Source organism: Jatropha curcas, chromosome 9 (assembly GCF_041381405.1).
Source record: "Jatropha curcas cultivar XTBG-Jc1 chromosome 9, XTBG_Jcur_1.0, whole genome shotgun sequence".
Taxonomy (NCBI): Eukaryota; Viridiplantae; Streptophyta; class Magnoliopsida; order Malpighiales; family Euphorbiaceae; genus Jatropha; species Jatropha curcas.
Genome location: NC_143159.1, coordinates 8,728,696 through 8,752,274, shown reverse-complemented (window position 1 = coordinate 8,752,274; position 23,579 = coordinate 8,728,696). Strand labels below are relative to the sequence as shown.

The following is a 23,579-nucleotide window of genomic DNA, read 5'->3' as shown; positions in this document are numbered from 1 at the left end:
TTGACTTTTCAAAGAACACAGATTCTTCCAACGTATGTTTTTTCAATTCTCTCTTTGATTTCAATTGGAAAATTCGCCTTGTTGATTAGTTTCTAAATTGAACTGAAAATAAATCATACAAGTGCCATTTTATTTGAGACAATACTGGATTTTGCTTAATCTGCACCAACAAGAATTGTTTGATCTATTTTCAATCATCTTAAAGTATTAATTTTCTAGGTTTTGTTTTTTGGTTGTGATGGTATTTTCAACCGCAGTTTCTTCGTTTTCAGAGGTAGTGGTGGGGACGTGGTGGTTTTTGAGTTGGATTTTCCATCTTGTGTACAGACATAAAAGTAATTACCCCTTTCAAGAATGTCTATTTTTCTAATTTTTTTTATTTTTTCATCTCAAAATAATGTTTTTTAAGTAATTAATTATGTGAAAATAGAGTTAAATTTTGTAAATTTATAATAATTAAGTAATTAATCTATACTTAGTCAAGTAATTAAATATGTAAAGGCTAAAATTATAAATTTGCAAGAACCACATTTTCTTTCTCGTATATTTTAAACTTTTCCAAAAAGGAAAATATATTTTATTTTTCTCTTTTCTTTTTTTATTTTCCTTCAATCTAAACTCAGAGTAGAAAGTAACTAAAAAAACAAAATAATACAATCTTCCTTTGTTTTTCTTTTCTTTTTCCTCTATTTTCCAAACATAGGGTACAGCCATCCATTTGTAAACAATCGGGTTCAACCAAATCGATTCGGGTTGGGTCCAAGCACTCTAGCTAGCTGCTCGCTTTAACGCCTAAACCCTTGAAGAACAGAAACAGAGACGGACAAAATCACAGAAAGGTAAAGACAAAAATGGCGACCGAAGAAGAGAGCGCAGTGAAAGAGCCATTGGATCTCATAAGACTCAGCCTCGATGAGCGCATCTATGTCAAGCTTCGGTCCGAACGAGAACTGCGCGGGAAACTCCATGTAAGTTTCACTGTGTCTATATATTTATTTCGATTTGTGTTTTTCTAGGGGCTTTTAGAGTTCGTTTTCGTATTCATATTGCGAGAAACCCAGATAGAAAATTTATGGTTTTTGCTATCGAAACAGGAGACGAATGTTGTATTATACTTCCCCTTGCCTAACTGGTTGGTGGTGTTAGCTTAGGGTTTTTGTTCCTGGTTTTAGGCATAAACAAGTTCTGGTAAATGTTTTAGTATCCAATTGGACATGAGGGGAGTTGAGGGTGGAGACTGAAACATGCTTTTGATTATGGTAAATATGTGTTCAATGAATTTGTGAACTTCAGACATAACACAGTAGGAATTTGTGGATTTGATTGCTTATAATATACACATACACATGGTATTGTTATAGACAATATCAGGCCTTCAAGAAAATTATGTTTACAGGATACAATGTCTATGCTACAAATGCTTATTGTAGTCTTTGATTCTCACGCGTGTATAATTTAGATCACATCATTTTGTCAGTGGACAGAAAGGCTAAGCACTAAATGCAAGTCTGGATTATGATTGTGATCTGAGTTTCACCGGCATGGATGTTTTGTTATTTGTAATCTTCTGCAAACATTGCACATTGCTGAAGAGTGACATAAGAAAAACACCAAGGAAAGGTTTTTCTTTCCCAATAAATTTTAGCACGTTTACCTAGCCACTATGTGTTCTTATTTCTCTATTCAATCCCTAGATTTCATGTGGTAACAGATTTGGTTTGGCAGGCTTATGATCAGCATCTAAATATGATTCTTGGGGATGTTGAAGAAATTGTTACAACTGTTGAAATCGATGATGAAACATATGAAGAGATTGTACGAGTATGTTTCATATTCTTTTCCTTATTATAAATTTTTTTGGTCTATATTCTTGTTGAATGCATATCTAGTATTAGTAAGAGGGTAATATTAATTACTGTGTCTTAGCCTTATGAATATTGGAAGTTCAAATTGCATATAGTTATAGAATTATTCAAGGAAGCATCTCACAATCAGCTTTATTTCCTGCAAATGATAGGATGCACCTAGCACAGACAATAGTATTATACCACTGGATTGGGGAAGAAATATCTATACATGCAAACTTACTCAATGAGAGATGCTATTACGGATATTACCATCATGGAATTGAAGGGAAATTTTCACCTACAACACAACTGGAGAGTTGTTTGCATTTAGGATGGATTCCAAATGTTGCGAACTTTAATTTCAGAGTGTGCATAAATCCTATGGAGGTGCTTTAGAAAGTTCATAACCACAAAACATTCCTTCCATCTGTGCATTTCATTGCTTGCATAGTTTGGACCTTAAATTTTCAGACTTATCACTTCATAGAATGTGCAAAAGCTCAAATTCACTGTAGATAATATAAAAAATGTATACCCTGTATTAGTACATTTTGGTAATGAAAATTTCCATTGTTCTTGTTTTGCAAGTAAATATTTTAGTTGGGACTAGATATTGTATGTTATATATATATATTTGTCTATATTCCTGTTGAACCCAGTATTAATGATTGAGTATCATTAATAGTTGTGTCTTAATGTACAAGTAAGTATTAGAAGTCCAAATTGCTTATAGTTAGAATTTTTCGAGGAAGCATCTGCTTTTTATTGCCTGAAAATGATAGGATTCACCTTTGGGCTAGGATTATCTGGACCTGCGGAATTGAATATTCACCTACAATCACTGATTGTTGTTTGCATTTAGGGTGGCTCTGAATATTGTGAACTTTAATCGGTTTACATAAAGCCTATGTAGGTGCTTTGGAAAGTTCATTACCTCAAAGCATTGCTGGCGCTCTTTATTTCAACACTTGCATTGTTTGGACCCCAAATTTTCACCAACTTATCAATTCATGAGATGTGCAAAAGCTCAAATTCACTGGATAGTATAAAAATTATGCCCTGAATAAGCAGAATTAGGCAATGAAACCTACTTTGTTCTTGTTTTGCAAGTATATATTTTAGCTGAATTGCATTGCTTACGATATTGTATGTTCTCTTTCTATTTCAGACTACAAGGCGTACTGTTCCTTTTCTCTTTGTTAGAGGAGATGGTGTCATATTGGTTTCTCCACCACTGAGGACTGCTTGATTTGGAGGATGAAGTTCAAGATTCTGTCATGATATATCTGTATCAAATGAATGGCATTGTGGGTGAAATTTAGGGTATCCACTTTTTTATACCATCATGTGACTAGTTTGTTCAGACAATCTGTGCTTTGCCATGTTGAATCTTTATTGTTTAGGAACCATATATAGATAATGAAAAAAATATATATAAAAATTTCAAATTTTATGGAACTCTGATTAAATAAATATATATTCTTGAAATATCATTATTCCAAAAAAAGGAAAAAAAAAATACTGAGGCTCTCACTTCATTTTGCATGGAGCTTATTAAGCTGCCTAAGAAAGTTCTCATCTGAAGTGAAAATTCACATTAAGCATTTCTTTCACAAAGCATTAGGTTTCCCAACTATAAGATAAATGGGAAAGCAGAGTCAAAAATCATAAATTAAAAAAATATATATGGGCAGTTTATTAACACTAATCAGTAAGAAGGATAATTGGAGACGAGCTCAAATGGAACTTACAATGGAAAGAATATGGATTTCATTCAATTGGATCTACCACAACTATACGATACAACAACTGCACATACACATTGGGGAAAAATTATGAAACAAAACTGTAATTTCCTAAATCATCGACGCCTCTGTCTGGCAAAACCTGGGGATCCCATTGCTTGTGCACCTCTATAGTTTTTGCTGGGAGAATCCAATGATCCTCGGAAACCGTAAGCAGCTTTTGCTGATTCTGGCACCGAGTCCAAGGGAATTGACTCGACAAAGCATGCTGTATTAATTCGAGTTCTCTCAAGTTCTGCTTGAAGCAACTCAGCGCTACACTGCTGAGCAAGAGCCTGAAATGCAGAGAGAACATTAAAAGAATAGGTGATAACACAATTATAACTTTCTATTTGTATGATTACGGCTGGTGCTATTAATTCTAAGCATATAGACTAAGCATATTATCTGACCGACAAGGAATTTGATTCTTACAATTAGGTCATCTGGAGACACAGTCATGCCCTGCTGCCTGTCATCAAGTGCATCCTCGCTCCCACGAGTTGATCTCCGTTGATGACCTGGATTTTCTGCAGCTTCAGTGACATGTTCAGTTGCCTTCTCTAACAGCACACCTTGCAAGGACTTGAGAGACTCCCTTGCATCATGTGTGAAATATGGATTTAATATAGTTTCAAAATATTCAAGCTGCAGAAAACACATTATGGAAACTAAATTATTTGTGCAATTACGAAATTAAATTATTCAACTGTACAGATGAAAATATTTTGGTGCATTGCTGCAGCCTTCAGATGAAGCAAATAAATCTGATCTATTCTCTTAATAAGAATCTACTGAATGTCAACTACAAATGTTTTGGTCTTGGATATTTTTATATGTTTTCCTGTGTGTGACATCCACTAAATTGTTTCCTTTTCTGCGCCCTTTGTGGATAGAGCAGTGTAATATTTTCTTCCAAGTGACATGCTTCAACATGTTTTAATATTACAGAATTACAAACAAATATTGGTCTCACGAAGATTTTCAAAATGTTTACTTACTAAAGTTAAATAAAACTATCAGTTTTCCCAAATGTTTTCAATCATTCAAGTTAGGGGATCTTGGAAGCAAATTCATACAGCAAGAAATAGAAACAATTGTATGTATTAGGACGCGAGTTTGATTTGCAAATAAGCACCTGAATTCTATAATTCATTACCAAGGAAAGAAAAACAATATACTCTACCTCGAGCATGAGCTGACAAAAACCATTTGCATCTAGTGACCTCAGATCTTTGCTTTTGTTTTCATGGAAAAGGCTCAGAAAAGTATCAATTAGACCTTCCACAAGTATGCCAAGTGTCTTATCCAACAGAGGCTTAGCACCAGCAAAGACCTGAAATGACGATTTTTTTTTTAAATGATAATAGAGAAGATGCATAACTATCACTCATATGAAGATGTAAGACATGATATTGTTATCACATTCAAGCAGTCCTGATTTCATTAGCATACGCATGATGTACCTCTGAGTGCACAGCTACTAGAGTGTGCAATAACTCCACAGCAGCATCACGCACACCCTGAAAAGAAATATTTCATAATACCATCCAATCTAAAACTATGTTCGGCACAGTGTTTTTGGAAACAATAATAATAAAATAATCAATTATGAAATCGTTAAAATGTTACTTTGACTGCAGGCACTGATCCCCACTGAATGCCAGAGTTCAGTAAATAGTTTACGGTGGCTGTTCTGATCATATTGGCCTGGCAGAAAGACACAAAGTTCTTAATCATGATCTTATAATGAATAAATAGTCAGATAAATACTTTTGTTGGCCTGACTCACAAATTGTTGAGTATGAAAAGATTCTTGGACTACCCAGATTGATTGTTGTGAAAAATTATACAGCCAACAAGTTATTACATATTTGACGATAGTTCAGAAGTTGCAGATCGCAGATAAAACACCCAGCTCCCCCATAATATGGTTCTTCAGATCTTAGCAGACTCTAATTTGATTTAAACTCTTATAGTTTATGCCACAAAAAAGCCATTTCCAAATTAATAAGAATTCTTCTCATGTCTAATATATTAATATTTACAACTTCTCATGTCTGTTTAAGTCTCTGTTTGTTTTTTTTTAAATAACTGGCATCTGGAGAATATTTCCCAAATAACTCACTTTCTATTGTTTGGTTGTAATATTGAAAATTAGTTAAAAAATATTATTCTCCATCCCATTAAAATTATCACAATTTCGAAACTTCCTTTTCCCACCCTGGATCATTTTAGAAAATTAAGGAACCATTTTTTTTTTTTTCCAATTTTACTCGTGTCTTGGTATATCACTAAATAAGCATTAATCATTTAGAGAATTGACAAAAAAATAATTTAGTTAATTACAACTACTTTTTTCTAGAGTTGAGATTATTTAATGATTTTCTTAATCTTTTGAAATTTTAACAATTAATTATAACTATAAAAGTTTTATATTTTTAAAAATTTATTATTAAATATGAGAAAAAAAAATACATAAAAATTATAAACTATGGTGGTTGCCTAAGGTCAGAGGTTGCCGATAACTAGTATCAGTCAACAGTGGTCAGCCATGGTGTCTATTGGTGATTGATGGATTAATAAGTGTATTTTTATAAGCTCCTTTCTGGTTAAATATATTTATCAAAGTTTGAAAAATATTTTCCTTACAAAAGATATCATTTTCCTTCACAACGGCTTAGTACTATCTAACCAAGAAAATATTTTCACTTGACTGTTTTTTTTGAGCACCTCCAACATCAAAAACTTATTTTCCAGAAACAAATGAAGTCATAGGGTCTATTCAGCAAAATTAATTATTTTGGTAGTTGTTAGTAACGTTCAACTGTTAGCTGTTTTAGTAGTTTTTCATAAAACACTAAAAGCTAAACGTTACATGGGTTAACTTTTAATAAAACGCCACCTTAACTTCTAAAGTCTAGTTCAAACACTATGTTACTGAATACTATAAAAAATAGTGTTTAGCTAGTTGTTGCCGAACACAGCCTTAGTATACACTAACAGTCTGGGTTCTTGGTGTACACTAAGCCTGTTTTGACTGCAGGAACTTAGGTCAGGAAAAACATGATACAGTCGGACTAAAATTTAATAATAGACCAGTGAAAGAACAACAGGATATTTAAAAAGGAACCATCTCCAAACCATCATCTTCACCGTAGCATTAGCTACATATATGCATCTGAGATACTACCAAAATTAGAGAAAGGTGTCATACTATACCTTTGCAAAAGTATACTGTTCAAGAACCTTTTCTTCCATGCCAGAGAAGGATATCACTAGATCTTGTACGTCGCTGTTCTCATCTTTGTCCCTGAATTACGTAAACAAGATAGCACATTAATGACAGCCATAAGCACATGCATACACACACATATATTAATAAATGTCTGAACAAATAGAAAATGCAATACAAACTAATGTATCTCAGAAGCCAACAAAAAATGTGAAAAAGATAAACCTACGAGTTAGTTGGCATAACTAATGAAAAAACAGATGAGTTGGTTGGCATAACTATTGAAAAAACACATTCCTTGAGAACCAATATAGCAAATTCACAAGGCATAACTCTTTATTCCCGTATTACACTTGCTCTACAATATGCATATATAGTTATGCTAAATACAGAATTGAATTTGGGGAAATCATGTCAATTCTCAGTTGTTCATGAGCCATGACTTGGGTCAACTTTTACTAGGCAAGTATACGATAATAATGACCCAATTAGATTCCTTCAACTTTGGCCATGAATAGGTTATCCGCTAGCATTCATAAAATCAACTATTTACATCTGAAGTCACTGCCAAAGAATCCAATGGTATTTTTTATACTGCTCACTGACAAAGAGTTGGCAAAGAGCTGACTACATACCTAGACTGCTGCCAAATATTTTTATACTTGTTGTATAACTCATGAGAAAGCTCGTCTTTGCAGTATCCAATATTACTTAACACCATCAGCAATTGTTGATGTGAATCAACAATACTTCCAGGGAGATTAGATAGTCTATCCTCTGATTCATGAATAAATCCATTTTGTAGATGCAGACTTGATCTGTTTTCAGCTAGCTCACTCCCAATTTGTTCCAAATGAGCTGATTAGTGAACATAGAATCAAGGCATCATAAACCATGTTTTCAAGTCCAAACACCAAATTGGAAATTACTTATCTATTGTACCAGCAAAATCTAGGAAACAATTGAAGAAGGCAAGTCTAACTGATTCTTGAATTTCTTGAATTTGCATAAACAATTCTTCCGACTTTCTTCCTTCACTCTTTAAGGACTGAATCATCCTGTAGAAGAACACATAAGAAAACAATTTAGAAAGTACATTGGCAGACAGCAACCTTTTTTGCAGATGAAAGAAAATCCATAACACGGCCAAAGAAACAAATTTATCCTGAACCTGATCCCTAAAAGTCCTATCTTCACTCTCCAGCCAAATACATAAAGTCCTCACAACCAAAAAGTCATCCATTTGGGAAAAGAAGAGTTAAAAGAGAGAGAATTCAGATCAATGAAGAAGGGGAAATCAGAAGGGCAAAAGATCAGTTGCAGAAATCCACAAATCTGCTACCATCATATTGGTTCATAAAATAAAACACTGAATATTACAAAAATTAATAGATAGTGTGGCTGTAGCATTCAGAAACAATGTGCAACCATGTCAAAGATTTTGTTTTTGGAATATTGATAATAAATATCATGGCCATGATACAATGATCCACGATGCTGAAGAAGCATGAGTTATAATTGATGTGCAATCATGTTCTATAAAGGGTGTCAAATTTTCCTTCTCTGAACATGAGAGAATCAGTATTAACATCAATGCTTTGAGTCAATAAAGACGGTAGTGACCTCCCATCCTCACTTTGTAATCAGGGAAGCTAGCAAACCTAAAATCATAGGCAAGTTCTCTAAGCTCGAACTTCAGTAATCATCGATTATAGTATTCATTGCTAATGTTTGTACTGGTAAGCTCTAGTGACTTACAAGCTGATCTGATCCATCGCTGAGGCTATAACTGAGCGGAATACTAGAGGCAAGAAAGAGATTGTGTATGGAGATTTATTCCTTTCAAGAACAGATACAGGAACCCATGTTTCTTCTTTTGATATCTCCTCTGTTGTAGCTCGCATCCATGAGCAAAGCCTGAATATATAAATCTTTGTAATCTCTGCTTGAAGCGTTCGGAGTGCCATGACTGTAACATACAAGTAGTAAATACTCTGAATTTACAGAACAAAATTAGGTAGCTTCAGTAAGAGGTTACGCACCAGCAATAGGTGGGGCTGATTCTTTTGCTTCAAAAGCTTGACAGACTTTGGATATTTCCTTTATGGCGTCACTCATGTAAGACCGAAGAATATTTGATTCTTCAAGATCACGGAATGCATTTTGAACCTGCACTGGCAATGAACTAGTTTGGTACATGCAATAAACAGTGGAAGATTCAAAGCACTAGCCATGACAGCTGCACTTTAAGGCATACTGACACAAATTTAGATTGGAATATCAAAAACAATGACATCACCCAGATGGGACAACTGATTGTCAATGAGATACTGGAGGATTTAACAGGGAAAAAAAGTCTCACAAAATAAAGAAAAAAGAGGTTCTACAACATCCATTAACAGAAAAAGTTTTGGCTGGACACATGTACAACTTTTACGATATTTTTTGCCTCAAACAAGCACAATTGAAAAATGCATATTCGTTTTCATAAACAAGGACGAACGTGAAAGCCTACATGATATCTGCAATAAAGATACAAATTCACATAAGCCCTGGATATATCATAATACCAACTTCTTGCCCTTGTGTGCAATCAAATTGGGGAATATAGTTTGGACCAGAACCTGTTACTTGCATCTTTAATCATCTTCACCAATAAATAACTGGCACCTCAAAAATTTAGGATTGGTTTATCAACAGTGTAGGACAAAATCAAGGATAGTGATTCTGTAGAACTTCATTTATGCACTTTCATTAAGGACATTTTACGAATTTGAGACCGAATAAAGTTGGGTTATTTGTATGGTTGAATGGTAGTGGATTTGGAAAGTTGTTAAGATTAAAGCTTTTGATTAAGATAAAAATTTCTCTATTAATTTCATAATTAGTGCTTGACTTATGCTCCAAAATACAAGCTTCAAGCCATCATTGCTAAAAATTAAAGATAACAGATGAACATTCTTTTTTGGCCATCACATATTTGGAAGAATGTAATTTGCATATAATAAAATAACAGAATGATGCTCTGAAATCTTATCCTATTACATGTTGTTAATGATCTATTACGGTCTGCCAAATATGCACTCATGTATTGGAGTCCACCACACAATACCATACTCAATCTTAACCCAACCAACATCAATGAAAAAAAAAAAAAAAAAAAAAAAAATTAAGGTGTGTCTGCATGCTAATGCATTTGCGCATACAGTTACAAGGAGCATCAGATGCTGATACCAACTTGGCACTTCTGACTTATCATTTTATTCGTGAAATGAACAATTTTCATAAAAAACATCACTATAAATATTTTATAAAGGTATTCTCAAATCAGCATGTCATGGTCAGCCCACCTTGGTAGGTATTGTCCGCTTTGGGCCACGCAGGCCCGCACGGTTTTGTCCCTTGGGCCAGGCTTTTCAACCCACCCCAAAAGGCGCCTACCAGGTTAAGCTACCACCCCTCTTATGTACTGATCGTGAACCTTGTGCATAGCCGATGTGGGATTTGCCTAAGGTGAGTGCACTGCCTCTCTGCAGCCACCGCTCACCCCCCCTTAGGGACTCAGCGCCCACGCTGAGGTTTGCCCCACCACCGGCCAGAGGAACAAGGCTTGGCTCTGATACCAAATGTCATGGTCAGCCCACCTTGGTAGGTATTGTCCGCTTTGGGCCACGCAGGCCCGCACGGTTTTGTCCCTTGGGCCAGGCTTTTCAACCCACCCCAAAAGGCGCCTACCAGGTTAAGCTACCACCCCTCTTATGTACTGATCGTGAACCTTGTGCGTAGCCGATGTGGGATTTGCCTAAGGTGAGTGCACTGCCTCTCTGCAGCCACATCGGCAAATCCCACATCGGCTACGCACAAGGTTCACGATCAGTACATAAGAGGGGTGGTAGCTTAACTTGGTAGGCGCCTTTTGGGGTGGGTTGAAAAGCCTGGCCCAAGGGACAAAACCGTGCGGGCCTGCGTGGCCCAAAGCGGACAATACCTACCAAGGTGGGGGCCATGACATTTGGTATCAGAGCCAAGCCTTGTTCCTCTGGCCGGTGGTGGGGCAAACCTCAGCGTGGGCGCTGAGTCCCTAAGGGGGGGTGAGCGGTGGCTGCAGAGAGGCAGTGCACTCACCTTAGGCAAATCCCACATCGGCTACGCACAAAGTTCACGATCAGTACATAAGAGGGGTGGTAGCTTAACCTGGTAGGCGCCTTTTGGGGTGGGTTGAAAAGCCTGGCCCAAGGGACAAAACCGTGCGGGCCTGCGTGGCCCAAAGCGGACAATACCTACCAAGGTGGGGGCCATGACACAGCACTTTTGCAACAGCATAACAGTCAGCGTAAATTCTCCACAAAAATTTCTATCCAATTTAAAAACAAAAAGTTTCATGTACAACACTTAGAAATGCATACTACATAATACCTTGATTTCATATGCAGATATAGTACTGCAAATCATTGCAGCAACTTCATCAAGAGAATGTGCCGAGTACCTGCCATCCCCAACTTTTTCCTCGGTTTTATTTGCTGAAGTGTTAGCATTTGATTCAGCAGAAACTTGGGAAGACTGAAAGAATTAAGTTCCACAATCAAAGATAATGCTGAAATTATCTTATACAGAGAAGACTTGATTTTATATGTGATATCGCACAGAAAAATGAATTTTAATGATAGCTAAAGCAATACAATTAATTTGCTCAATAACTAGGAAGGGATGTCATAGCATTGATCAATACAAAAAGGTACCCCAAACTACCTTTTTTCCCTCTGTGCTGCATATATGCAAAAGTAAAGCAGTTAAAGCAAGCACTAATTCCAAAAATGCAGGAAGAACCCAATGCAAATGTGCTAGCACCATTTCCAATTAATTTCATACGATTAAGGAAAACAAGATTGTTAAAGGTGAGCATCACAAAATTCAGGATGCCTGTTAACATCACTAATTTCAGCTGTTCGAAGCTCACAGTGTACCAAGAAAATATCTGGATAAACCAGCAAGCTCTTCATTACATTTGGCACAGTCAGCACCATGCTAAATTTCAACTCCAAAATCTGGTTTATGACAATCTAATCAACCCAACATACAAAGACAAGAAAAGAATATTTACAAGTGAGGTAAAAGAGAAATCCATAACATCAAGAACATCAACAGAAATATAGTTCACCATACTGAATATTGAGTCATTTCAAACCAACTATAAGCTAGAACAGAGATGTTTAAATTTAAGAGAGAATATTCTACTGGCTCATAACAAGTTTTTTTCCCCTTGATTACTTCTTCCATCATAAGCTCAACATCGACAAAATGCTTGATCAAATTAAAAAGACTTGAGAAAATGTTAAAACCACAATCAAACATTCCCAAATGAAAGGATGCAATAAAAGGTTTATAGGACTTCCATAGCCACTGAAGGATGTTCTGGTGCTGCCTTAGTTGGTGTAGATGTATTTAGCATTTTTGTTTTTTTTGTTTTTCCCATGTGTAGATTAAGATCTGGACATCAGTTTTTTATTAGTGGATAATTCTTAAGTTTGTTGCTCTGTTGTGACGAGTATTTAATTAGTTTTACCTTCAGTTGTTTAAAAGGTTACTGGTTAATGAAAGAATCAAGCACCATTTTTCTCCAAAGTTTGAGTTCCGATAATTAGAGATTGAAGGGTTCGATCTATAACAACCTCTTAAGTTTTCTCTTGTAAACATAGGTAAGAAGGGAAGGAAAACATCTGCACATCAACTCCAAACTGATCCCATCCTAGAATTTCCCAATCCTATACAAGGGATGGTGATACTGCATGATCCCCATTACCGCCAAAAATTAGGAGAAAATGAAGAAGGAAGCCCTGAGCAATCAATCAGCAGTGAAAAATTTTCTGTTCCTGACAGGTAAGAAACTCATCTAAAATTGAAAAAGAACTGCTATATATAATTTTATTTGACAATCCATCAGTCTATATATTTGTAACCTGTGCAAAGAATGGGTCACTCATTACAACATTCTGCTACACGTTTGCCTATTTTTAAAAGGTTACTGAGGTTGGAGAGTGCAAAAAAGTCTGCACTTACATATAAATATCTGGAAGAGAGGCAACATGCATATTACCTTTGCAAATTTCCCACTGAAAACAGAAAGTGCAACTTTCCAGAAGGCTGGTATGTGATGGATCAGTACAGCAGTTAACCTTCGAATATATTTTCCTCTAAGAGTGTCAACTTCTTCACCAACCAAGTATATTGGTTGTGAGTCTACTGTCACAGAGGAATAATCAACATCTGACTGGACGTAATAAAAGAGAATGTAAGATACTCATTGTCCAGCACCAATACATAAATTATGTATAAAAATAATAATAACCTCTAATTTTTGCACTTACAGATTGATTTACATTTTGCTGAATTTGCCTCCACCTTGCATCAGAGAGAGCTCGTTCACGCATCTCATTATGCAAATGTTCCATTCTTGCTTCATGATCTAGGGTGCATTTCTCAAGTAAACCTCGAATTCTATGATTCTGCCACAGAGGAAAAACCTTCAACAAATTGACTTTGCAATTATGATTGGAAGTGTTTAAAAATGGTAAATGCTCAGATGAGTGGATTTCTTGTCTTGTACACATGCTGCTACTGGCATCAATGGTAAGTGGAATCAGAGATAAACCAGTAATGTAATATTTAAAGAAGCAAAGAACTTCGCACAAGGATCCATTACTTGATTAAACTTTAAAGTCTCATTGCTGAAATCACATAAGCTAATAATTGTTATTATTCTAAAAACAACACAAGTACATTAATTTGCTTACAGAGACAGTTTCCATAAGTAATGGTAACAGATGTACTGACCTGTACATTTAAATAATGCCATACAGGATCTGATTCAGGTTCCAACTCCAACAACAGCCTCACAGTGTTCTCAAGCTAGATGAACCACAAAATTTATCAATAGCCAATAAAGAAGAAAAGAACAACTAAACAATTAATTTCCTTGGAGCGGCAGCTAACGCAACAATTATCTCCTTAACAGTTTATAGCTGAGTGGATATCTGGTGAACTACATCAATTGCAGTTTTTAGATTAGCAAACTAGAGGCTAAATGTAATCATGCTTGAAATAGAAAATAATTAAAAGGCATGCAGTAAACTTACATTTGTTAGATCTATTTGAGGATCTTCCATTGATTTGTACAGTGTGCCTTTGAACTCATGCACCACTTTTTCAACCTCTTCAAGAACACGTTTTAGTATATTTACCTAAATTGACACAAATCAACAATCACATAAAATAACAAAATAAATGAAAAGGAAAATGAGTCGTGTCCTCCAAATGATTCAACAGATCAATGAAACTAGTACTGAACACTTTCTGCTAGAGAAATATATGATGGACAATGAGCCATTTCTGAGAAAAGCACTTATGAATCTACAGACCATAATACCAAATGAGGTAACTTAATGATGTATAACATTCAGTAAGAAATGAGGCTAAAACAAAGGGCTTGTTCCTCGATAACCAGCAGATAAATGCAACTATGGGATAAGAGATGAGTAGATAGCAGCATGTTTCATGTTTAAACATTTAATTAATACAAAACACTCCATAACTCATTTTATTCCAATTTCAGGCGGAGATTTGGGTCACGTTCTATAGCTCTCCCCTACTAAGACACTAAAACTCTAATCACAAGACCAAAAGTATATTAGTATCAGATTGTCTTAAACAGTTTTTGCAAAATCAAGTTACAGAATGATGGAGGCTACACACGTGCTTGGTAATAACATAAAGATCACCCAAAAGAAAAAAGTCACAAATCCTTCCTGGCTTATGTGTGAAAATCCATAAAATATCAGAAGTATTTAAGCCATGAGAGTAGTGCATTTATAAATACATGAATAATGAATATTTAATTAGACAAGCTCCATATAATGATAGAAAATATTCTCTGTATTGAGAAATCATAAATTGTGAATGCTTGCAAATTAAAATTTCAATTTTGTTTTGTAGCCTAAATCGAGAGAGTAACAAGCATATAGAGGGAAAGTTTCAATAATATACTACTTGCACTTGAATTATCTACCATAGTGTAACAATATGACAGTAGAACAGTATTGTCTCTTGCATACATGAGAGGGCAGAGCAATTGACTTCGCCTTTTTGTATTCCCTTACTGCCAAGTCATATTCACCCTTACTAATGCTCCCACGAATCGTGCTTGGCAAGTTAAATAGTGTTCTGAACCTCTGAAGCATTCCTTGGACAGCTCTGATCTTCTCAGCTTGAGCCTGTTTATAGAAATAACTCCAGCCTGAACCATGTCGTAACAAAAGGTATATATTTCAATGCAAATTCAAATGTTAAATCTTACAAACCTGTCTCTCAAATAGAGGCTCAAAAGCACGATTAGCAAGTGAGCTTACTCCTTGCATGCAATTGAAAAGATGAGAAGTCCCAGAACCTTCAGGGTCTTCTTCAATGCGTTTTAATTTTGATTGAATATCTGTAAATAAATTAGTCATTTCCATATCAGAAACATGTAGCATATCATTACCAGCTAGAAATCTAATAAAAGCTGCACCCCAAAAGCTATGCTCCAGAAAATTTGGTGTCAACCAAAATTTCATCTCACTTGCAATAATTAGTCTAGAGTAAAACTAGTAATCCATGAGGAATGTGATGTTTGCATACCATCAATTGTAGTTTTGCAAGAGACAAAGCAATCAAAGTTGTCTTTCACCAATTGTTTCCTCTGTTGCGTACGCCCTTTGAGATCAGTTTTTAAAGAAAGAGCTCCAGACACCAGGTCTGCTGCAGTGGTATCTTGATGCACTCGGGACAGAAACAGCTTTGCATCAAACCTTTCAGAGAAATATAACAACTTCTCTGCAAATGTAAGTATAAAAATGAAGTCAGTCAAAGATGTCCAAACATAAGTACCCTCCAAGTTCAAGCAGCCACCATAAATTTCATAACTCCACGAAGAATTCAAAGAAGTTTAGATTCAATATCACCATTCAGAAACAGTAAGAAAAATATAAAAAATAGAAGTTCATTTAAAAATTTCATGAGAAAAACGAGCCTATAATTAAAGATACGAATACTATGCCTAAAGGTATGACAAAATACATCTATGGATCACAAATGGTGATTTTCCTCTTTAACACAAATATCATAGCACAACATTGAGTCATAATGTTCAATAACAATCTAAGCAAGAAAATGAAATAAGAAACAAGGAGACAGCACTGTTGTTAACCTATCAAAATATTTGTTCATACAGTTTATAGCACCAGCTAAACCACAAAGGCTTGTCCCACCTGCACCGGTCCCACAAATTCTACCATAGAACTTTCCAAATCATATCATTCAAAGAGTGCTCACGGGTTGAGAACTCAAATTAAGAGAATGACACTTGGAGATGGAGCTTAAGATAAGAGAATTATTTGCTAATTTCCCGAACTAAAAAAATTCTCTCTATATCCATTAACATTGTGAAACAATAGGAGATTTCAAGGGGCATCCAACCCTGCCCGTCAAAAATAAAAAATTTTGAAATGAAAGTATCATGGAGATTGCATAAGCAACAAAGGTACCCAAGACTGGCACAAAAAGGAAAGCCCCATATTTTATACCTGACTCAAGGAAGGCAAGAATAAATTATTAATATATGGATTTCCAGGGATTCACACAAATAATATCAATGGAGCTTCCTCAAAGTTCTATTCATCTTGGTAATTGCTCTAATATCCAACACTTCGAAGATGTTTTTAATATCAAAATTTTTTTACATTGTATGTCAGCTTCTCATCAGATATTATAAAGCGCCCAGTTATAGTTGATTCTTTTCTTTATTTTTTTTTCCTTTTTATACCCTAATATTTCATCTGAGTCCTGATCTGTTTTTCAATGTAATTCCTAAAATCTATGATTCCTTGTTTTTGCCAAACATGGATTTTCTATTAATCAAATGTTTTTGTAACATATTAGGCATTAACTAGCTAGCTTGAAAAATAAAATAGATTTTGTCCCTCTTATCAAAGTTATTGGGTTTGATTGAAATTCCCCAAGTTTTTTCACTCAACATCCATGCACATTAACATTAATTTATACCCACAACCAGCAACTTTTTTGTCCCAATGTGCACTTTCAATTGCCAGAAAATTGCATTTTAGAAAAGAATGAAATGCCCTTAAGTTGGAATAACTAAGTGAAAAGCAATGAAATGTAACATGTTAAGTTAAATTAAGCCAGGTTAAGAGCTTGGCCTTCCTGTCACAAGGGTATATGTATATGTAGATATAACCAACATATTTGCAAGTTCAGGTTGCAGTCAAAATGTTGTTCATGTGAACCAAAACAGAATGAAAATGCATAGCAATAAAATTTGTTGTTTACTCAATGCATGATATGGAGTTCCAAACCGCACTGAATATTTTGAATAAAACAAAATTAGAGAGAGAGATTTACCACGAAGGTTATTATCAAGATACGCTTTGTCAGATCTAGGAGAGCTGTCTAATGATGCTGTAATCAACCTTAATGTTCTGTTATCTATGATCCTGTCAATCAAACATAAATTCAGGTTAGCAAAAGTGACGTTCAGGGATGAACTATTAACCACATAGTTCAGACCAAACCAGGAAAAATATTCCATGGTTCTGCCACAATTACATTAGTACAGTTGCTGACAGATAGCATAAAATAGGTTTTCTTTTCAAATAACAAATGACATAAACCTTGTCAAGAAAGCAAAAAATTTCTTAAAGTGGTCGACTAGAAGAGCCAAGTATTCAAGCAAAAAGTATAAGCCGTAATAAAATTGCAAAACAAGCTACCACATAGTAAGAAAGTTTTCTTATCTAAGAGATTCAGGGGAGAACTAAGTGTGGAATCAAAGATAATAATTATAAAATTAGAAACTTACCCCAAACCCAGTGGATCTACACATTCCATACCACGAGGGAAGGACTGTAGATTGTTAAGCCCCTTTCTAACGACTGCTGAAGGCTTTCGATCATACTTTTGAGCCACAGGTGCTGTTCTTGTCTCTCGCATTTCACGAACCCTACGAGCAAGCTGTTGGAGGAGCATGATTTAATTACATCATTTTGAAATTCCCAATAAAAGATAGCATGCTCACACATGGAGCACTCTAAAGTCTAATCAAATGGAATTAAACATCGACAACAAATCTTGAATAACATGACTTTCAGACGTTTATACCAATAACTATTATATTTACCAATTATTTTCCATCGTGAATCAAACAAAAACAAAAGAAACAGAGACGGAAAAGTAAACATGAACAAATATCAATCAGAAACCATGAATTGCACAAGAAGTGCAGAGACACAACAATTCTTTTAACCGCAACCAGTTCAATTCTTAATCTTGATAAATCAACTAGGAGTAGAGATGGAAATAGCTACTTGTCTAACTGGTGATCATTTTGGAGTACAATGTCATGACAAATTCCGTCTTAAACTTAAACTAATTCAAGTTGCCGGTTGAGCGTTTCTATCCAATCTCTACATAGACAAAATACAATGTCTCACTCTCAGAGGTGGCCAGGGTAAGCTAGTCAACCTAGTAATAATTAAGCAAGCAATTAATGCCTTGGCATTTTGAGGATTGACCCAAGAAATGGCAAAACACAATTAATAATGATATTCTCCACCTTGACTTGATTTTTTTTTGAGAAAAAAACACCAAAAATGTTTGACTATTTCATTTGCCTCCACTGCAAATGAAATTTTTTTGAGTCACGCTCCGAAAGAGTCAAAGAAACTCATCCTGAGTAGATTCATCCCCACATAATACCATAACGCACTCAGCGTTGTGATCCTCCACCTCTTTCTTCTCCTTTTGATACTCTCTTTTAATATGCCCAAACTCTTTCGAAGGTAACATTGGATACCACTTCTGCCTCTAGATATATACCTACTATGTTGTGCGATCCACCATTGTTAGATGATCATGCTCACCAACTCATACCATTAACAATAAACACCTCACCATATCCTCAAACTATAGCCTTTTCTTTTCTCTGAGTTGCTAGACACTAGAGCTTCCTTTGCTTAGTCCATCGACAAGTGTCCTTTTCACCAAGCTACAACTCTACAAAGTTCTCATATGAGTCGGGGAGGTAGAAGCAGTGGAGCCCTATCTTCTTCCTCAATCTTCACATCAATTTTAGCAGTTGACTTAAAAATTCCTTTGAACCCGTCCAAATGCTCCACCAGATTGTCACTCTCTGCCATCCTTATTCTATACAATTCTGCTTTACATGCAACTTATTGGACAAACTTTTTGCACTATAAAGTTTTTCCAACTTCTTTAAGATGTCCATGACATAATCTTCATCAACAACATTATTCACAATGTTATCAAGAACGCAAAGCCGTATTGTGCTTCCGCAACTTTTCGTAAGCTCTTCCCATACTACATGAGTCATTTTCTCAAGCTTTCCTTTCTCCTTTCCCTTCAACACCTTTGCTAGACCTTGTTGAATGATGAGATCTTGCACTCTTCTTTGCCAAAGCGTGAAACTAATTTTCCCATCTAACTTCTCTATTGTGAAGTGTGATCAACTACTTGCCATCTTATTGAATTTTATATCTCCACCAAACTTTGAACCTTATAGCAACAACAAGGCTCTTATACCACTTCTTAGGATTTTTTTTTTTTTATGGCGGATCCACAACAATCAAACAACCAATCAATAATTCAATAAGATCTAAAATAAATACGGCTGAGAAAGATATACAAGACAGAGACTTTTACGTGGTTCAACCAAAGTTGCTTACGTCCACAGATAGCACTAAATTCTTTCACTACGTAAGAATAAAACAATACATACAAGATTTTGTAATTTCCCTTGAATAATCCTCACTCAATGTCCTACAACATTTGTATATTCGTGGCATAAACACCAAAGAATTATTCATCAAACAACCAAAACAAATATTGCTAAGAAAAATAAATGAGATAGAGAAGTTTTATGTGATTCAGCAAAAGTTGCTTATGTCCATGGATAGCACTAAATTTTTTCACTACGTGGAAATAAAACAGTAAATATAAATATTGTAATTTTCCTAGAGTAATCCCCACTCAATATCCCACAATATTTATATATCCGTCACATAGACACCAAAGAATTACTATCACGTGAGAGTAAAAATGCTCTCAACAAACCTAATGTTTAAGCCACCCACATTGAAGCAAGCACCTCTCTCGATCCTAGCGTAAAATATCCGAGCGTAACACCCACTCTCAATGGACCCAGTATTTAACCGACTACTCTGAAGGACCCAGTGTTACAACTATCACTAAAGGACAATCGCAATTAACTAAACCAAATTAATTGCACTCGAGAGCAAAACCCACTCTCAACAAAATTGGAGCTCTCAATTTTCTTCTGAGCTACTTATAGCTCAACCACACTCAAGAAAACTACATGTATATATATATATATATATATATATATATCATGCTAAGATTGATTGCTTTGGCTTTAACCGACTTTAATTGCTCCATTGCAACACATTTTATGCTTGCGTGGAAAGCATATGATGGACATTTTTCATTGTAAAAGAAAGTTTGAGCTATTTTATTTGACTTGTAAATTGATGTGGCAGTAATGAACAGCCCAAATAGCCAGATATAAATTTCTGTTGGGACTCATTGAATCAGTGCGGAGCCAGGATTAAGGACTAGGGGGAAAGTTTGGGGGTAAAATTAAAGAAACACACTATTTTAGAGGATAAAAATTTAAGTGCCAATTTAAAAATAAATAAATAAATTGGCTTCAGAGGCAGGGGGCCACCCTTGGCACCCCCTCTCTCTGTCGATGCATTGAATGACTAACACCTACTTGAAACAATACAAAAACCTAACCCCATTGCCACCTATAGTCCATATTGTTCTCAATAGCTATTTCAATCTCATGAATAAAACTGATTTAAGCAATAATTTTTTGCATAAAGATTTTAATCAAATAAATGCATATAACTGATAAAAAGTGTTGTTGCTGGCGTGGTAATTGTCCATTTACATCAATGCCCATTAAGCAGTTGAATTCTAAGTCCCATGAGCTAAAGAAAACATATTTGTACTAACAGCTTCAAGCCTCAACTGCAATCAATTTAACATGTATGCTATAGTTTATAATTATATAAGTATATTGCTAATCTCTAAACTAGTATTTAATAAATGCCGCCATCAACAATGTGCAAAATCAACCAAGATGGTTAAGATTAAAAGGGAGAAGGGAGGAACCAATGATCACTCTCTCAGCCTCATACTAATAATGTCATGTCATTTTGCAAAAAAATTCTAACTCTAAACTTCTTTTAAAATATTATCTCCGTCGCAAAAAGATAATCCATCGTTCATTTTTGGTTTGTCGCAAAATATAGTTCACTCTCCTTTTTTGCATTATAGTTAGCCGTTAAATTGTCTGCTATACCCTTATTAAATTTCTCTTATTTTCAATAACCCTCGTTAAATCTTACTTATTATTCCAATATAATAATTTCGCATGTAGTATTTAAGATGGACATAATAGGAAAGTTATATGAATAAAATTGTCCTTTAACCATATTTCTTAATCTGTATGAAAATAGAAAGTGTCCTATCATTTTGAGGCAGAAGGAGTAAATTACATGCATTATACTTGAAAAATACACTACTGTCTAAACATGAAGGCAATTCTCTGGAGGAGAAAACAACAATCCAATTTAAAATTACAATTTTATGTTAAAATAGTTAAGTTCTTCTAGTATCTGTCTTTTTATCTAATCCTATTATTTTTATTTATTTTTCATAAAAAGTCAGCAGATGGCGTTCCTCATCAATTTCCTTCAAATGTTAATGAACCATTAATAAACAAAGCAACAGCAAGGACAAGATAACAAAAACTGAACTTCATCTGCCTAAAATAAGCATAAGCATAATTTCCCGTCTTTTTTATCATGGAAAATCATTCAACGCCATTTAACATTACGCCAAAAGCCACTAATCACACCTCAAACTCAATCAATTGAGGGAGGAAAACATATTAATAAATTGTTAATTCAATCTTCCCATCAATCTTAATTACAATTGTAGTCCCTTTACACTCAATTCTCAAGTATAGATTACAAGACTTATACATGTGATCAGCAACAATAAATAGAAGATAGCCGAGCATAAATTAAATAATAAAATAGTTTCAATCCCAGTTTAACACCTAGGGTCTACTCCTTCCAACCACATCAGGATAGAGAGAGAACAGAAAAGCAACTATATAAGCAATTATACATAGCTAAGCCCACCCAACAGAAGAAGAAGAAACTGAATTCCAGTAATCTAGTCAACTACATTTTAGAGAAAAATAAAGCAAGCACGCATTTCTATGCTTCATGTATATACATATACCTGCCTATCCATTTCTCCAAAATCTATGAAAAGAAAAGAAACTCCTGATAATTTAAATCATAAAACTGACTAGATTAACCATACCTCAGCCTCATCAACTCTTTTCCAGCAATCAGGCTCTTCTCCATCCCACGGTCTATCATCGTCCCCTCCTTTCTCTCTTCCTCCAGCTCTCCCTCTCGCTGCTCCTCGATCCTTAATCACCTCCTCATCTCCGCTCGATATACTCAGCATTTCCACCTCCGAATCATCGTCATCCTCCACAACTTTCCTGTTTGCCTTCAGCGGCTGTGCCGCGCTCGCCCCTGGTCTAGGTGGAGCACCTGCCCCTGTCTTTGGTGGCTGTACAAAATTGGCCACAGGCTTCCGCTGATTGGACGCCGACGAAGATGTTGGTCTATGGTAGTTGACATCGCGTTGCGCTTGCTCCTTCAATGCCATCTGCAGAAGCTCATCTTCGTCGCTGTCGCTTGACATTTTCGTAATTAATCGAAGTTTTGGGGTTAGATCTGAGCAGTTATGGTTGATAATTTGGTGTTAATGTGTGCTTTGCTTTTTCATGTATGAAGATATAAACAGAGAGAAGCAGAAGGCAGGGAGGGGGTTTGTCTATGCTATGGTGTACGATTGATTTTTAGTGCGAGTTAAATTATGATCGACACGTGGATATGAAATAGAGGGACGAGGAGAGACCAGATCTATTGGAATTTAGAAAAAGTAAATAAAGAAATAAAATGAGTATAATATGATATAATTGTAATTATTTTTGTAATTTTACAAAAAAAACATTACCAAAATATATATATGAAAGCTGATAGAAAAAGAAAGTTTAAAGCATTATCTTTCTCCACCAGCCTTTTTTTTCTTATTTTTCTATATTTTGATTGGTCAATTCAAATAATTATTCAATGGGAAAATAATTATTTCGTCCCTGAGGTTTGCCATAATTATTTAAGTAGTTCTCGACATTTATACAAATATTTATAACATCCCTGAGATTTACTTCCATCTTATTAATTGGTCATTCCATCCAAAAAACACATTTTTTCCGTTAATTTTTGACAGAAAAAGATGAAATTATCCTTTATAAGTTTTCATTATTTCGTCCCTGAGGTTTGTCATAATTATTTAAGTAATCCCTGACATTTATATAAATATTTATAACATCCTTGAGATTCACTTATGTAATATTATTTGATCCTTCCATTTAAAAAACACACATATTTCTGTTAATTTTTAATAGAATGACCAAACTACCTTAAATCCTCTAATTAACATATCCTCCTTTTAAACTACCCTAAATCCTTTAAATTT

At 35.1% G+C, this 23,579-nt stretch overlaps 2 protein-coding genes across 3 annotated transcripts; one reads left to right on the top strand and one right to left on the bottom strand.

Moving 5' to 3' along the window:
- Positions 1–673: 673 nt before the first annotated feature.
- Positions 674–3,305, top strand: LOC105629113 (sm-like protein LSM3A). Of its 2 annotated transcripts, none has more exons than XM_089725755.1 (3): positions 674–968; positions 1,726–1,821; positions 2,018–2,439. In XM_089725755.1, exons 1-3 carry the CDS (start codon positions 852–854, stop codon positions 2,093–2,095), a joined length of 291 nt encoding a protein of 96 aa, XP_089581881.1. In that variant the 5' UTR covers positions 674–851; the 3' UTR covers positions 2,096–2,439. The 2 variants fall into 2 exon arrangements, with proteins under 2 accessions (XP_089581881.1, XP_012066020.1); XM_012210630.4 differs by lacking the exon at positions 2,018–2,439 and adding an exon at positions 3,016–3,305 and having other exon boundaries at positions 700–968.
- Positions 3,306–3,519: 214 nt separating this feature from the next.
- LOC105629114 (exocyst complex component SEC5A) lies at positions 3,520–22,861 on the bottom strand. Its single transcript, XM_012210631.4, has 21 exons — positions 22,350–22,861; positions 17,773–17,924; positions 17,316–17,407; positions 15,537–15,731; positions 15,221–15,348; positions 14,975–15,133; positions 14,000–14,104; positions 13,698–13,772; positions 13,232–13,369; positions 12,961–13,134; positions 11,283–11,426; positions 8,909–9,035; positions 8,625–8,835; positions 7,809–7,924; positions 7,502–7,724; positions 6,854–6,944; positions 5,264–5,341; positions 5,098–5,154; positions 4,818–4,967; positions 4,067–4,279; positions 3,520–3,927 (listed from the first exon to the last, which is right to left on the bottom strand). The coding sequence occupies exons 1-21, from the start codon at positions 22,740–22,742 to the stop codon at positions 3,709–3,711; spliced, it is 3,240 nt and encodes a 1,079-aa protein (XP_012066021.1). The 5' UTR covers positions 22,743–22,861; the 3' UTR covers positions 3,520–3,708.
- Between the last annotated feature and the right edge of the window lie 718 nt (positions 22,862–23,579).

Coding starts and splice junctions, on each gene's coding strand:
- LOC105629113 (XM_012210630.4), top strand. CDS start 852: ATGGCGACCGAAGAAGAGAGCGCAGTGAAAGAGCCATTGGATCTCATA. Junction 969..1,725: donor AACTGCGCGGGAAACTCCAT/GTAAGTTTCACT, acceptor TTGGTTTGGCAG/GCTTATGATCAGCATCTAAA. Junction 1,822..3,015: donor CATATGAAGAGATTGTACGA/GTATGTTTCATA, acceptor TTTCTATTTCAG/ACTACAAGGCGTACTGTTCC.
- LOC105629114 (XM_012210631.4), bottom strand. CDS start 22,742: ATGTCAAGCGACAGCGACGAAGATGAGCTTCTGCAGATGGCATTGAAG. Junction 9,036..11,282: donor TATCTGCATATGAAATCAAG/GTATTATGTAGT, acceptor TTGCCAGTGCAG/GTTCAAAATGCATTCCGTGA. Junction 6,945..7,501: donor AATATTTGGCAGCAGTCTAG/GTATGTAGTCAG, acceptor TACGTAATTCAG/GGACAAAGATGAGAACAGCG.